The sequence below is a fragment of the Haliotis rufescens genome, unplaced genomic scaffold (genome assembly GCF_023055435.1).
Source record: "Haliotis rufescens isolate VD_foot unplaced genomic scaffold, xgHalRufe1.0.p SCAF_8, whole genome shotgun sequence".
NCBI lineage: Eukaryota > Metazoa > Mollusca > Gastropoda > Lepetellida > Haliotidae > Haliotis > Haliotis rufescens.
The window spans coordinates 29,603,262-29,619,903 of record NW_025964372.1 but is presented as its reverse complement, the minus strand read 5'-3'; the positions used below and the strand labels follow the sequence as shown (position 1 = coordinate 29,619,903).

Here is a 16,642-nt window from a genome sequence, read left to right as displayed (position 1 = left end):
TACATTCTGTCTTTCTTTTCCTTCATGCCACTTATTATTAAGGGTCAAGGGAAAAACTATAGCCGTCTTATTCAAGACTGCTCTAGTTATGGGACGTTTCAGGGCGGTCTACAGGTGAGATGGAGCATAGCTGTGATTACGTTGCCCTCAAAACACTGAAACTCTGGAATTTGAATGGGCTTACGTTTTTGCAGCTAGATTTATTACTAGATCCTTGGTTTCTAGATTTGATTCTGTTCTTTCGACTGTGATGGTGAGGTACTGTGTGTAGCAGCACCTTTATTTCCGTTGGGTTTCGTTCCTCTCTCGGCTTTATGTTTTGGTTTGTTTAGTTTCAGCAGTAGCAGAGATGAGGATTGTGTCTCAGACTGGCGCTTCGGGGTTGACCATCAGGATGAGGGGATGACAGGTTAACCATCAGTTTTAGGGTCAGGAGTAGGGGCCTGCTTGATTAATTGTCAGGATTAAGGGATGACGGGTATCAGGATTAAGGGCTTACAGTTAAGTGTCTGGATTAAGGGCTTACAGTTAGGTATCAGGATTAAGGGCTGACAGATATCAGGATTAAGGGCTGACAGATATCGGGATTAAGGGCTGACAGGTATCGGGATTAACGGCTGACAGATATCAGGATTAAGGGCTGACAGGTATCAGGATTAAGGGCTGACAGATATCTGGATTAAGGTCTGACAGGTATCAGCATTAAGGGCTGACAGGTATCTGGATTAAGGGCTGACAGGTATCAGGATTAAGGGCTGACAGGTATCAGCATTAAGGGCTGACAGGTATCAGCATTAAGGGCTGACAGGTATCAGGATTAAAGTCTGACAGGTAATGGGATTAAGGGCTTACAGTTAGGTGTCAGGATTAAGTGCTGACAGTTCGGTATCAGGATTAAGGGCTTACAGTTAGGTGTCAGGATTAAGTGCTGACAGTTCGGTATCAGGATTAAGGGCTTACAGTTAGGTGTCAGGATTAAGCGCCTACTGTTAGGTATGGGTATTAAGGGCTTACAGTTAGGTATCAGGATTAAGGGATTACAGTTGGGTATCAGGATTAAGGGCTTACAGTTAGGTATCAAGATTAAGTGCTGACAGTTCGGTATCAGGATTAAGGGCTGACAGGTATCAGGATTAAGGGCTGACAGGTATCAGGATTAAGGGCTTACAGTTATTTGTCTGGATTAAGGGCTGACAGTTAGGTATCAGGATTAAGGACTTACAGTTAGATATCAGGATTAAGTGCTAACAGTTCGGTATCAGGATTAAGGGCTTACAGTTACAGTTAGGTGTCAGGATTGCGGGCTTACAGTTCGGTATCAGGATTAAGGGCTTACAGTTACAGTTAGGTGTCAGGATTGCCGGCTTACAGTTAGGTATCAGGATTAAGGGCATACAGTTAGGTGTCAGGTTTAAGGACTGTCAGTTTGGTATCAAAATTAAGAGCCGACAGGGATGTTGAAGTATCAGGATTAAGGTATGACAGGTTGCTTGTGAGGATGACAGGCTACATTAAGGACTTACAGTTAGGTATCAGGATTAAGGGGTGATAGTTAGGTATCAGGATTAAGGGGTGATAGTTAGGTATCAGGATTAAGGGGTGACAGTTAGGTATCAGGATTAAGGGCTTACAGTTCGGTATCAGGATTAAGGGCTGACAGTTCGGTATCAGGATTAAGGGCTGACAGTTAGGTATCAGGATTAAGGACTTACAGTTAGATATCAGGATTAAGGACTTACAGTTAGGTATCAGGATTAAGGGCTTACAGTTTTGTATCAGGATTAAGGACTTACAGTTAGATATCAGGATTAAGGGGTGACAGTTAGGTATCAGGATTAAGGGGTGACAGTTAGGTATCAGGATTAAGGGGTGACAGTTAGGTATCAGGATTAAGGGATTACAGTTAGGTATCAGGATTAAGGGCTGACAGTTAGGTATCAGGATTAAGGACTTACAGTTAGATATCTGGATTAAGGTCTGACAGGTATCAGCATTAAGGGCTGACAGGTATCTGGATTAAGGGCTGACAGGTATCAGGATTAAGGGCTGACAGGTATCAGCATTAAGGGCTGACAGGTATCAGCATTAAGGGCTGACAGGTATCAGGATTAAAGTCTGACAGGTAATGGGATTAAGGGCTTACAGTTAGGTGTCAGGATTAAGTGCTGACAGTTCGGTATCAGGATTAAGGGCTTACAGTTAGGTGTCAGGATTAAGTGCTGACAGTTCGGTATCAGGATTAAGGGCTTACAGTTAGGTGTCAGGATTAAGCGCCTACTGTTAGGTATGGGTATTAAGGGCTTACAGTTAGGTATCAGGATTAAGGGATTACAGTTGGGTATCAGGATTAAGGGCTTACAGTTAGGTATCAAGATTAAGTGCTGACAGTTCGGTATCAGGATTAAGGGCTGACAGGTATCAGGATTAAGGGCTGACAGGTATCAGGATTAAGGGCTTACAGTTATTTGTCTGGATTAAGGGCTGACAGTTAGGTATCAGGATTAAGGACTTACAGTTAGATATCAGGATTAAGTGCTAACAGTTCGGTATCAGGATTAAGGGCTTACAGTTACAGTTAGGTGTCAGGATTGCGGGCTTACAGTTCGGTATCAGGATTAAGGGCTTACAGTTACAGTTAGGTGTCAGGATTGCCGGCTTACAGTTAGGTATCAGGATTAAGGGCATACAGTTAGGTGTCAGGTTTAAGGACTGTCAGTTTGGTATCAAAATTAAGAGCCGACAGGGATGTTGAAGTATCAGGATTAAGGTATGACAGGTTGCTTGTGAGGATGACAGGCTACATTAAGGACTTACAGTTAGGTATCAGGATTAAGGGGTGATAGTTAGGTATCAGGATTAAGGGGTGATAGTTAGGTATCAGGATTAAGGGGTGACAGTTAGGTATCAGGATTAAGGGCTTACAGTTCGGTATCAGGATTAAGGGCTGACAGTTCGGTATCAGGATTAAGGGCTGACAGTTAGGTATCAGGATTAAGGACTTACAGTTAGATATCAGGATTAAGGACTTACAGTTAGGTATCAGGATTAAGGGCTTACAGTTTTGTATCAGGATTAAGGACTTACAGTTAGATATCAGGATTAAGGGGTGACAGTTAGGTATCAGGATTAAGGGGTGACAGTTAGGTATCAGGATTAAGGGGTGACAGTTAGGTATCAGGATTAAGGGATTACAGTTAGGTATCAGGATTAAGGGCTGACAGTTAGGTATCAGGATTAAGGACTTACAGTTAGATATCAGGATTAAGGGCTTACAGTTAGGTATCAGGATTAAGGGCTTACAGTTTTGTATCAGGATTAAGGACTTACAGTTAGATATCAGGATTAAGTGCTGACAGTTCGGTATCAGGATTAAGGGCTTACAGTTAGGTGTCAGGATTAAGGACTGACAGTTGGGTATCAGGATTAAGGGCTTACAGTTACGGTTAGGTGTCAGGAATGCCGGCTTACAGTTAGGTATCAGGATTAAGGTATGACAGGTTGCTTGTGAGGATGACAGGCTACATTAAGGGGTGACAGTTAGGTATCAGGATTAAGGGGTGACAGTTAGGTATCAGGATTAAGGTGTTGACAGTTAGGTATCAGGATTAAGGGATTACAGTTAGGTGTTTACAGTTAATTGATTAACCATCAGGATTAAGGTTTAACCAGTTTAATCACCAGGATTAACTGTTATGATTAAGGGTTAACTGGCTATTATTATTAAACTGAATCTCATGTTTAGGTTTTGCTTGTCTTAAAATATTAATATATATTTCTTAGCAATCAAAATACTCCAAGTATCCCCCCTACTACTTTAGGACTATTTTTTAAAATTTAGGAAATAATGATTTATTTACAAAACTTTAACCAATGTTTGGAAAAATGACAATCTTTTAAAACAATTTTGTTCTATTTCACAAACATTACATAAAGATTTCTAACTTAAATATTCACATACATGTATATATGTGACTTGAGGGATAGCTGTCTTAATCATGTTCATAATATAATGTTATCTTATTTTCAGGACAAAAAAATATCCTTTGTCATTTTGTGGAACATTGCTAGATTTATGGTTTATACAAGAACCTGGTACAAAGGATAATTTAATTACAAAACATTTACTCAAAATGAATTTGCTTCAAGGTGAATACACAATGTTAAAAAAAAGCCCCAATAATAATAAAGTTTTTGTGTTTGAAGGGTGGCACTTATGTTTCATGTTTTTCAGGCCTTTGGTACATCTACAAAATTTAGTGTCTGCACTCTTTTTAAACCTCAATTTCACACTTTTGTTACACATGGTTTCCATGACAATGAGATGACCAAAGATCTGTACTCGTATAATCCGAACTTGGATCCATTTTGAAAAATGTATCTTTCTTAATTTTGTTTTGTTTAGTTTTGTAATTTTGAATTTCTATCTATTCATTATCTAGAAAGTGAAATATGACAATGACATTTGTTTGATTTGTAAAGGAATCTTTTCAGTAAATTAGCAGTAGAAAAAGTTCATTTTTTTCAATTCATTATGAATTTTATGCATGTTGGAAATATAAGTGAGCTATTCTGTTAAAAAAGTTCTGTATCATTGTATATCAGGTACTGATAGTGTGGATGTTAACAGTCGATGGAAGCGGTCTGTTTGTAGTACTCTGTATGTTGTCATGGTAATAGGGTTGATAGTGTCGTCATGGTAACAGTAAAGTGGCGTCGTGGTAACAGACTGTTTTGTCATGCTACAGGATATAGCCTCAGACTCATCTTTGCTATTTGCTGACCATCCGGTCGTGTTATTGTGCACGATTATGCATTGTTGCACTGCATGAGTGTGGAAGCATGCGTTGTCTGCACATCTGGTAATAAACAATTCACAACTGAAAAAATAACCGAGAAACTTCCAATGGTGCTGTGACTGGTGACATCATCTCAAATTATTACAGCTTTTGAAATGCAGCTTATAAAAATTGAATGTCATTGTTTGAAGACTTCTTACTTCATGCAATGGGTATGTTACTTGAGAATGTCAGCATATTCACGTGTGGGAAAGGGATATTAAAACAATCTTATGATTTTGCATGGGGCCTTTGATTTGCACTTATTGATGAAATGATTGTCCTTGAACTTTCCCTTTCACCCCTGAATGCTGTTTCCTGCACTTCACTATAACACAGAATGGATGTGTCCTGATCTTGGCGTTATAATGGAGATTTCTTTTTTCCACACTTCCTATCCTGTGTTTTTGCATGAAGTTGATTATGGGCAGGATAGTCTCCAGTTTGATATACACATGACAAATAGAGTATCTTTATTATAAAAATATGTAAGAAATCCGCTGGTGTTGGATCTGTCATATTCTGTAACAGGAGGCACAGGTCGCGCAGTAGTCTAGCGTGCAGAGTTGCGTCCCTTAGTCGTGCTAGGATTTGCTGATCATAGGTTCAATGCCTAGATTCACCCTGATCCCTTGGGTTGTCAGCACCATGCATGTAAATGTCTACGATCAGCCACACTTTGGGCTTTCTTCCCACGTGAAGCTGACAAGTCGTGATGTAGTTGAATACTGTTAAAAGCAATGTTAAGCTCTCTCACTGTCTCGGGGGCACGGGTGGCCCAGTCGTCTAAGGCGCCGTGATTCGCTGTGCAGAGTTGCGTCCCTTGGGCACGCCAGAAACCTATGATTGTGGGTTCAAATCCCGGTTCGCCCCGATTATGTTTCTAAGTTTGTCAGCACCATACCCGTGCTCGTGGGTTTCACCGAAGTGGTAAACGTCTGAGACCTGCATCACTTCGGGCTTTCCTCCCACATTAAGCTGACTTGCTGTGATATAACTGGAATACTGTTAAAAGCGGCGTTAAACCCAACTCACCCTCTCACTCACTCTCACTGTCTCACTCACTCACTCACTAAGTGTTAAGTTGCACCACTGCCAGTGGAAGAGTCCATTCCGAGCTATGCTGCACATACTTCTCACAACATGTTTTTTGAGACTATATTTTAAGGACATGGTATGATATGGATTCTCTGTGGCCCACTGGAGCTGCTTTATAAAAAAAAGTGAAACATACTTTCAGAAACTGTTACAATAAAAGTTTTCAGGTGTGTAGTTTGTTGTACCTGGTTTCTGCTTATAACATTCCCAGATGTTAAGATATGGGTACAATGTTTCTGATTTTATAGGTGGTCAGGAAATATTGGTTTAACATTAAAGCATGAGCAAGTGTTTGACCAAAGCTGATATACGAAGGAAATGTAGGTTAAACAATCCCAGATTTGGTCGCGGATGTTCCCTGGTTGCCATTCATACTCAGCCCGTGAAGATCCCGGGTAGAATCGGTCTTCAGCAACCCATACTTGCTGTAAAAGGCGACTATGCTTGTCGTAAAAGGTGACTAACGGGATCGGATGGTCAGGCTCACTGACTTGGTTGATACGTGTCATCGATCCCAATTGCGTGGATCGATGCTCATGATGTCAATCACTGGATTGTCTGGTCCAGACTCGATTATTTTACAGACCACCGTCATATAGCTGGAATATTGCTGAGTGCGGGGTTAAGCAACAAACAAACAAACAAACAAACAAACAAACAAACCATTCATTTCTCTACTTGTAAATATCACAAGTCCCAAAAGTGTTACTGATGAACATGGCTGATATTTAGTCATTTGAACATGATGAGGTCGTTAATAACGATAATAACGATTATTACAATTTTGCCATTATGTTTAATTTTGACATTTCCTGTGCGCCAGAAGGGCTCCTGTCATACCTTGCCCTTCATGTAATTGCATGTTACTGTCAGCGGAGAGAGTTCTGATTACCATTTGTCAAAGAAAAATACTCTTCGAATCTTCTGGCCATGGGAATTTGACGAGGAGAATTTGGTCCATTATGCATGTATGATGATCCACGTAGTGTGACTGATTTTACACAGCTATGAACACCCTGAAGCATGAGTTTCATCATAAACAAGCTGGTGTTTTTGAGTTATACCCAACAGGGGTTACCGTGGTTTCTAGTTTGTAGGTCAAGACATTATTAAAACATCCAGAGTTGCACTAGTCCATTCAGTGAGTGCAGGACTAGGGAGAGTTTCTCACTTTAGGCCTGATCACATCACGTAAACTTTTGTAAAACGAGATCCGGTGGTTGGGCGATCTGACTTGATCCATGTCATCGTATCTCAATTACGTAGACCGATGCTCATGATGTAGATCAATGGATTGTCTGGTAAAGACACCATATAGCTGGAATATTGCTGAATGCAGCACCATATAGCTGGAATATTGCTGAATGCAGCATTAAACAGCAATCAAATAAAATGTAAGTTTTGATGAGACTAGGAAAGGCTGTTTTCCTTGATACTTATTACTAACTGAAAAGAGAACTATTTCATTTTGGAATATTGGTTGTGAAACTCGGACATTATTTCATTTCATATTTCTCTGTCTGCACATTTTTCTCTTGTTTTTGAATAAATATTCTTTTTCAGACATGACCTAGTTTATTATATACCCGGTATTTATTTGCAATATTTACATCAAATTTTGCCAGGGAAGTACTACAATAATGCTTTATACACCCATTTCATTTGTTATCACGACATGCCGTATTAAGCCTCCTGTGTCAAGGTCATCTCTTTATGTTAACCTTGACCTTGACCTAAACCCTTTTTAATCTGAATACACTGTTGATATTTCAACATTTATCTGAAAATTGACTTGGCAGCAATATTCATTCACTTAGCATACTAACATATCTTATCACACTTATTGAAAACAGACTATTAGTGTATTTGTTGCTCAACAAACAAAACCCTTGTTAAATATATTCTTGAGCAATGAATTGAATTATCACCTGAAAATTTGTAAAAAGAAAGCTGAATCAACTATGTTTAACAATATTAAAAAAAATCCATAACCTTTTATTTGACAGTCCCTATTGTCAAGATTATCGACCCGTGAAGATCCGGGGGTAGAATACGTCTTCAGCAACGCATGCTTGACGTAAAAGGCGACTATGCTTGTTGTAAGAGGCGACTAACGGGATCGGGTGGTCAGGCTCGCTGACTTGGTTGATACATGTCCTCATATCCCAATTGCGTGGTACCGCCTCCGTGGTCTAGTGGTAGAGCGTCCGCCAAGAGAGAGGAAGGTCCGGGGTTCGATCCCCGACCGCGTCATACCAAAAGACGTTCAAAGATGGTACTTGTTGTTACCCTGTCTGGCGCTCGGCATTAAGGGGCTAAAACAAGGACTGGTCGGCTCGGAGTCAGTATACTGTGTCTGAGTGGGGTATTCATGTTAAACTGCGGCATGGTATCTCAGTGAGCTAGCACTATAAATCGGCATCAGTCCGGACTAGTACAAGCAGCCATACATGCACGTCCCTATATAAGTGCAATAATATTGGACCCGATGTTAAACCCAATTTCACCTCCCCGCACCTCACCTCACCAATTGCGTGGATCGATGCTCATGATGCCATGATTATCTGGTCCAGAATCGATTATTTACAGACCGCTGTCATATAGCTGGAATATTGCTGAGTGCAGCGTTAAACAATAAACAAGAAAAACAAAACAAACATTGTAAGAAACACTTTTTCTTTTGACATTCCTTTACGAAGTCACTTAAAGTGTTTTTGTTTTTTCAAATGTTATTCACCTCCTCCTACCTTAGTTTTAGAAACATATGAAGTGTTTAAACAGCATTACAAACTAACAGTTTTAGTCCACTAATCCTTATAATGATAACATATAGCAAAACCCTTAAAAATAGCAAAATTCTCCTTGTCCTTATCATACCATAACTATTAGGCAGTTTGGCAAGGACTATAGGACCAGTGCCAGTTTCTAATGTTGGTTTACACAAAGAAGCCTTTATAATCAGTCAAGTTTTCCCAGGGACCAGCAACATGATGGGTTCACTGCTGAGAGATTTGTTTTGTGTGAAGGAGTGAGAATGTGATGGTGTGTTTATACCAAGGGTTGGTGTTGCAGGGCGGACGGCGCAAGGCCCAGCCCTACCAGCCGTACAACCGCAAGGAGAGGACAGCCGAACACTCGTACCAGCTTTCACGATGGACGCCATACCTCAAGGACATTTTAGAGGTAGGCACACAGAGTCAGGCCGAAAGTTGGATTTTGTGCCAGATAGCCTGAGCTCCTTCTGATACAGACCCAAGTTGCACATGTATGCCAGAGTTCATCTATTCCTGGGGGGCACGGGTGGCCCAGTCGTCTAAGGCGCCGCGATTTGCTGTGCAGAATTGCTTCCCTTGGGCACGCCAGAAACCTATGATTGTGGGTTCGAATCTTGATTCGCCCTGATTATGTTTCTAGGTTTGTCAGCACCATACCTGTGCTCGTGGGTTTCACCGAAGTAGTAAACGCCTGTGACTTGCATCACTCCGGGCTTTCCTCCCACATTAAGCTGCCACGCCTTGATATAATTGGAATAATGTTAAAAGCGGCATTAAACCCAACTCACTCTCTCATCTATTTCTGGAAGAGTCGTGGGATTATGAAAACTTATACCTCCTGGATGCGCTATGTCCATGTGTTTGTCAAGCTGTTATTCTTAATGACCCCTCATGTACAACGTGCTGAGGTTAGATGATTCGATTCAGACAAGAGGGGAGCCCTTGAGGAGGGCACTAATCTAAACATCAATTTTTCCCAAAGTCACCTAAAGTTATGATGCTGAATGATATGATTAGCCCAAGGAAGTAAAAAATCCATGTCACTATGACCTGTTTGATTTAAACTCCAAACATTGCTAACCAATGCTTATATGCACAAGGTTCAGTTGTGGCCACAACCATCAGTGTGTGGAGCTTACAATGCCGGCAGTTTGGCAGAAGGATGATAAAATGTGGAACCTATGAAATATACTTCTCAAAAGAAGTTAAGGAGCACCTGATTCTTTCATATTACTACATCATGCCATGTAATGTTAAAGAATCGGATGTTCTTCTTTTGCTTAGTATAGCTATTACCAGATGGAGCAAGTATTACAGTTATTATGGAGCAGTTATGCAAATTTGATCAGTATACCTGGGTGAGATAATAGTGTTCCATGAAAGCAAGGGGAGATTTTGACATAACATTTAATAAGTTCCTCATGGCTGTTCCTTTGACTACAGACCGTCTCCGTTGTCTAGAGGTAGATCGTCTGCCCGGAGAGCGGAAGGTCCGGGGTTCGATCCCCGGCCGCGTCATACCAAAAGACGTTAAAAGATGGTCCTTGTTGTTACCCTGTCTGGCGCTCAGCATTAAGGGGCTAAAACAAGGACTGGTCGGCTCGGAGTCAGTATACTGTGTCTGAGTGGGGTATTCATGTTAAACTGCAGCATGGTATCTCAGTGAGCTAGCACTATAAATCGGCATCAGTCCGGACTAGTATAAGCAGCCACACAAACACACACACGTACATGCAGGTCACTATATACATGATATAAGTGCAATAATCTTGGACGCAACGTAAAACCCCATTTCACCTCACCACCTCCTTTGACTACAAGTGGTTTTGTAAATATGACCAGATTTACAAATGTCCATCAGTCCCACCATCCTTGACGAGCTAATGCCATGAAGGATGGGCGAGATTAAAAAAAAGTTACTTATCATGGACGGGCCACATTTTTCTTCCAAGTTCTGACAACTACCTACACTAGTTATGGAGATCTAGTTATAATTGCAACAGACAAAATGATCCTTTGAACAGGGCTGGTGAGATTTTCATGTAGCCAGTCCTGAGGTCTGGGGAATGTTTTGACTGACAAGTTTGCAGCTCTAGTATAACCAGGTAAGATCATCTCCTGGAGCAGGTGTTCATACTGTTGTTACTGTTGCTACAGGATGCGATAGATGAGAAGCTGGACGGGAAACACTTCACCTTTCTGTCCGGGGGCGTGTCACGGTCTGCCATGTCTGCTCGAAGGTAATGGCCACTCTGGCCACGCTTACAGGGTGTTGTCTCGTAAACAGCATTGAAACTGACCCTTATTGATTACAATGGTATTTAGGATGAGACTTCAATTAAGAATTGACTTAAGATGGATATATGCAAAGTGTGCACGCTATATTTTACATATACAGTGATCCCTCGCTACAACGCTACCTCGTAGGTCGTAGGTGGTAGATGACCAACAAAACAGTATACATGCTCTGCTCTGTATTATGCAAGAAATATTGAAATCAATTCTTATAAATAAAATAAATCAACAATAATAAATTCCCAGACTGCTTATTTAATCATTAACACACTAAAGTGTATGTCACGATTCACTGACATCAATCATTGCAGTAACGTAACACAAGCCTACAAAAGTAGTCTGCTAGTGGGCATGGCCTAATTTTTTAAATTTATGGTAACATAAATGCTAAAAATATTGCTTCATTAGTGAATCAAATGCCATGGAATCACATGCACTTTATTTGTAAATGGAAGACTCTATACTGGCTTCTTGTCTTCCAGTGTTCCAAGCGCGCGATATGGCCACTGGCACAAGGAGAAGGGTCAGTCAAGTGCTCGGAGCGGACCTCGACTCATGGTCTTCATCATGGGGGGGATGACGTACTCGGAGATGCGGTGTGCATACGAAGTCACACAGTCAGTCAAGAACTGGGAAGTCCTCATAGGTAAGTGAGAATGGCAATGCAGGCAGTCGATGGTTATGCTACATATAATGGGCTCCCCTAGGCTTTGTATGAACCAAAATTTTCCAAGAAACACACAATTGTAATTTTCATTTTGTATTTGTTATTTTAAATATCAATATCAAATAGATAACTTATAGTGTTGTGACCGTATCATTTGGTGTACCGTCAGTGTTAAATGAAGTAACCCAGTGTCTACTCACACAGACATCTTATGGTTCATATTTAAGTAAGGAAAGGATACTCTCTCTCTCTCTTAAACGCACACACTCTCTCACCCGCACACTGACTCTCACACATACACTCACACACATTCACACATTCTGTCACCCACTTATTCACTCTCTCACTCACACACACACGCACACCCTCACTCACTCACACACACATACACACACACTCTCATGCATATACTCTTGCTCTCACACCCACCCACAAATACACACCCACTTACTCACATACATAAACACACACACACTGTCTGTCTCTCTGTGTCTCTCACTCTCTCTATCTCAAACAAACAAAAACACACACACACACTCTCCCACACCCACTTACACACATACATAAACACACACACACTGTCTCTCTCTCTCCCAAACAAACAAACACACACACACACACCCTCCCACACCTATCCACAAACACACACCCACTTACTCACATACATAAACACACACACACTGTCTCTCTCTCTCCCAAACAAACACACACACACACACTCTCCCACACCTATCCACAAACACACACCCACTTACTCACATACATAAACACACACACACTGTCTCTCTCAAACAAACAAACACACACACACTCTCTCTCCCACAAACACACAATGCACTTACTCTCTCACACACTTACTCTCTCACACACTCACTCTCTCACACATTGCCTTCATATAGCTGGAATAGTACTGGGTGTAGCATTAAAAAACAAACCAACAAAACAAACCCACTCACTAACTCATACCAACCCACCCATCAACTCTTTCCCATTCATTCACCCACCACTCAATAATGCCTGTCTTCACTCCCAGGTGCGACGAGTGTGTTGACCCCAGAAGGCTTCCTGAGTGACCTGCGTGACGTCAGCTGCTGAACCGTGCACCCCGTGACCCAGCTGGGACCGCACACCAGGACGTGTGCAGACAAAGGGACCACTAGCCACACTCTTCTAGGGCTCTAGCTGTTATATCCTGCCTGCAAGCATCAGTGGTGCTGTGAAGCTGTGTAGTACACCAGGGCTACCGTTGGACATTTGCTAACTTCAGATGGGATAACATACATACACAGATTTACGGAACTGAAATGACATGTTTAAACAGTGAAATCTTTGTTAACTCATTCCTAAGAAGGAAGTGCTGTGACCCAGTTGTCTAAGGTGCAGGCTGAGCAGTTGTGTGCCTTAAGCCAGGAAATTTATGATCATGGGTTCGAATCCCAGATTCGCCCTGATTATTATTCTCGGTTTGTCAGCACCGTGCCCGTGCTTGTGGGTGTCACCAGATTGGTTAACAGCTGACAAGCCATGATGTAACTGAAGTACAATTCAAAGCAGCATTAAACCCCACTCACTCACTCCTGAGTTTACATTGAAGGTGCAGTGAAACTCGTTAAAAACATCTTTAGGAAGTTGACATGTTTTGTTTCAGACTATGTTATCTGATGGTTCTGGTCAAATCCAAATATGTTGTGTAATGTAATATTGAGATTGGCCCAGCCGTCTGAAGCGGCACAATTCACTGTGCAGAGTTGTGTCCCTTGAGCAAACCAGAAACCTATCATCTTTGGTTCGAATCCCGGTTCCCCCTGATTATGTTTCTAGGTTTGTCAGGACCATACCCATGTTTGTGGGTTTCACCAAAGTGGTAAATATTACTTCAGGCTTTCCTCCCACATCAAGCTGACATGCCGTGATATAACTGGAATACTGTTCAAAGCGGCGTTAAACCAAACTCATTCACTCACTCCTTGTCTCAGACTATGATGTCTGGATATATCCCACCCAGGTCCTTGAGGTACCGTATTCGACGTAATAAGTGGCCAGAGGTAACAGGGTTTCACTGTACAAGATGACAACCTGAGTAAGTCTCAGTGAGAAGAAAGTCTGAATTACCAACCCAAAGATGTCGAAAACTGGAGTCCTGGATTAAAGACAACGGTTCACAAGCTTTATGTCACTGTAGCACAGGCAGAATAGCCAATGATTTCTTACTGTACTTTAACTCTAAAACAGTCTTTGAAACACACACTCTTCTCTTTAATTCCAATTTCATATATTCATAATGTTTTACTCAATTTTTAAGGTAATTAGCACCTTAATGTGTCCATTTATGTTTATGATGTACATATATTATCAATTTACACATTCCCATTTAATATAAACTTCAATATGTATTTATTCTTATCATGATAACTTCACTCACCCTTAAAACTAGGCTGGGGTCAAGGAAGGCCCAGTCGTCCAAGGCGCTGTAATTAACTGTGCAGAGTTGCGTCCCATGGCCATTCCAGAAACCTTTTATCGTGGGTTCAAATCCCGGTTCAAACTGATTCTGTTTCTAGGTTTGTGAGCACCATACTGTGCTCTGAGTTTCACAGACCTCTGTAAAACAAACCACAAGAAACAAACAAGATCCAAGTGGGTATAGCCCTGGTTTTAAGGATTGCCATTCCATGCTGAAGTTGTTACGGTAGAAAGTGTTATAAGCCAATATGTCCAAACTGTTTTGACTAGATGTCAACACATCCATCAAGTAATGGGCGGTGGGGTAGCCAAGTGGTTGAAGCGTTTGCTCGTCAAGCCGAAGATCCGGGTTCAATTCCCAACATGGGTACAATGTGTGAAGCCCATTTCTGGTATCCCCTGTCACCCACTTACTCCATCAAGTAAAATGGAACCCTGTTAGTCTGGATCCTGCACCTTCTGGACAGTTGTAGTCATCTACATACATGTAAAGGGGTTACTGGAAGTTTGCTAATCGGAACAGTTCAACTGGAAAGGGTACAGTTCGGAGGTAACTGTTTTGAAATTTGAGGTAATCTCACTGTATTTGAAACCTCTTATTTTAATTTGGAAGTGAACGCCAGTAGGAATCACATATTCTTCAATGGCATGGTAGAATCCCTGATAATAGGGTTTGACTTACTTTGCATGGTGTGATGGGTTTTGCCTGGGAGTTCACATTCCCATCTTCTAGACAGACAGGATATTCTGATGTGTAGTAGGCATAGTAAGATGTCATACTGAACATTTGATGTTAGGCCAGTTCAGAAATATTTTTGTTTCTCATGACTTTTTCCAAATTGATGTTAGAGGGAGGGATGATTAATATTTTTTAATGTATTTTTGAGTAGTTACAAATCCATGTAAGTAAACATGACCTTTTGTTGCATGGAATTCGAAGAGATGGACACAAGGTCAGTGGAAGGCATGGATAGTGCAATAAGTTAGAATCTCCTGCTTAAATGAAATTTCATTGAAAAATGTATTCTTAACAATGTTTGAGAAAGTTGGGAATCTGAGAAACAAGAATATATTTGAACAATTTTCTTCAAGAGACCGATCTACAGGCATAGAAGTGACATGTAGCATGTTGTGGCTCCGATCAATTATTACCCAAAGCTTTTACTTCAGGTTCTGAAGTATTGTGTATCTATGGTAACTGTTTTCATGAATACGAAGTATTATTATTTTGTACGTTTACTATCAGGTTGTTGAAGAATGTTATATCCAATTCTTTGATGTGATGAGTTGGCACAATGGCAGGTAGGTTGTTGCAAGTAGATAGTGCCGAGGTTGTATGTATTTGTTACATGTACAATATTGTACAACAGCATTCTATCCTTGATTGTACGGTATATATATATATATGTATATTTAGTCCAGGTTGAGATGATGTCCAATATATCCTGTGTAGGAGAAACTTCCTTCCTTAGTATTTTACTTTGATCAAGGAAGGAAAGACAAAATTGGTTTTAGATTTAAGGGAATATTAATAACTTACTGTGATATAACTGAAAGACTGTTCAAAGCAGCGTTAAACCCAACTCACTAATTCTAATATAAATATTTCTCTTTGACCGACATATTACACTAAAGACAACAAAATTAGACAATTTTTGAAAGAATTCTGTTGTACACTGTAGAATATTTGTGTAGATAGGTATTCCATTATGTACTGACATGTGCAATACAATTTCTGTGATTCTAGTCTGATAAAGACTAACACCCTTACATGCAACTTGTGCTGACTTTGTTTTATGTAATTTGTTTAGAATGTTACCATGGTTACATTTAGGAGTACCGGAACATTATTATGGTGAAAATATGAACAGTACGAGTTTGTTCATCAGGACCATGTTTGTCTGTTTTTAGGTTATGTTTTATTTGTGATTGTATATATTGTTTTCACCCTAACAGGGTTCTCATGAAGATGAATTTTAGAAAAAAATTGAAGAGAATGAGAGTTCCATTTTTTTCCAGAGAAATGAGCATATTTCCCATTGTTTTGTTACATCATAGAAGATCACATTTCTGCTACTTCTTTCTCTTTATACATGTTTTGTCATTTTATTACTATTTGTCCACACATTTCTTACTGCAATCGAAGAAAATGAGTGTATGATCAAAGAATATTTGGGAAATTTTGGGCAAAAATGTAATTTATATTGTATAGGTTTTGTCATACATTTCCAAAATATCCATTACCAAACAATATGGGGTTTTAAACTTGAGAAAACAGCTTCGGCTGACTTGGGCGTAGTCTATGACATGAAGAATGAAGCCAATGCGATCAGTGTTTTGTAAGTTTGCTATTTATTCACTGCCATGCTAGGGTCTGTAAGTCCTGTCAGCATTTCACCAGTCCTATGCATGTCTGAAGTTGTACAGATTCAGTGCTCTGTTAGAAGCTCAACTGTATATAATGTGTTGTCAAATATAAAACAGTGTCTTACACTTGCAGTCTTGTGTCA

The 16,642-nt window shown here is 40.5% G+C and overlaps 1 protein-coding gene across 6 annotated transcripts in view; it reads left to right on the top strand.

Annotated features, from left to right (window-relative positions):
* Window positions 1-16,625, top strand: part of LOC124124684 (syntaxin-binding protein 1-like) — a 54,634-nt gene extending 38,009 nt beyond the window's left edge. For 3 of the 6 annotated variants that reach the window (XM_048389923.1, XM_046487905.2, XM_046487903.2), the window contains 5 exons: window positions 43-114; window positions 9,006-9,116; window positions 10,865-10,947; window positions 11,485-11,648; window positions 12,703-16,625. In XM_048389923.1, the coding sequence (XP_048245880.1) occupies window positions 43-114; window positions 9,006-9,116; window positions 10,865-10,947; window positions 11,485-11,648; window positions 12,703-12,764 (492 nt within the window). In that variant the 3' untranslated portion in view covers window positions 12,765-16,625. The remainder of the gene's footprint in view (window positions 1-42; window positions 115-9,005; window positions 9,117-10,864; window positions 10,948-11,484; window positions 11,649-12,702) is intronic. The other 3 variants (XM_046487906.2, XM_046487904.2, XM_048389924.1) reach the window with 2 other exon arrangements.
* Window positions 16,626-16,642: the final 17 nt, after the last annotated feature.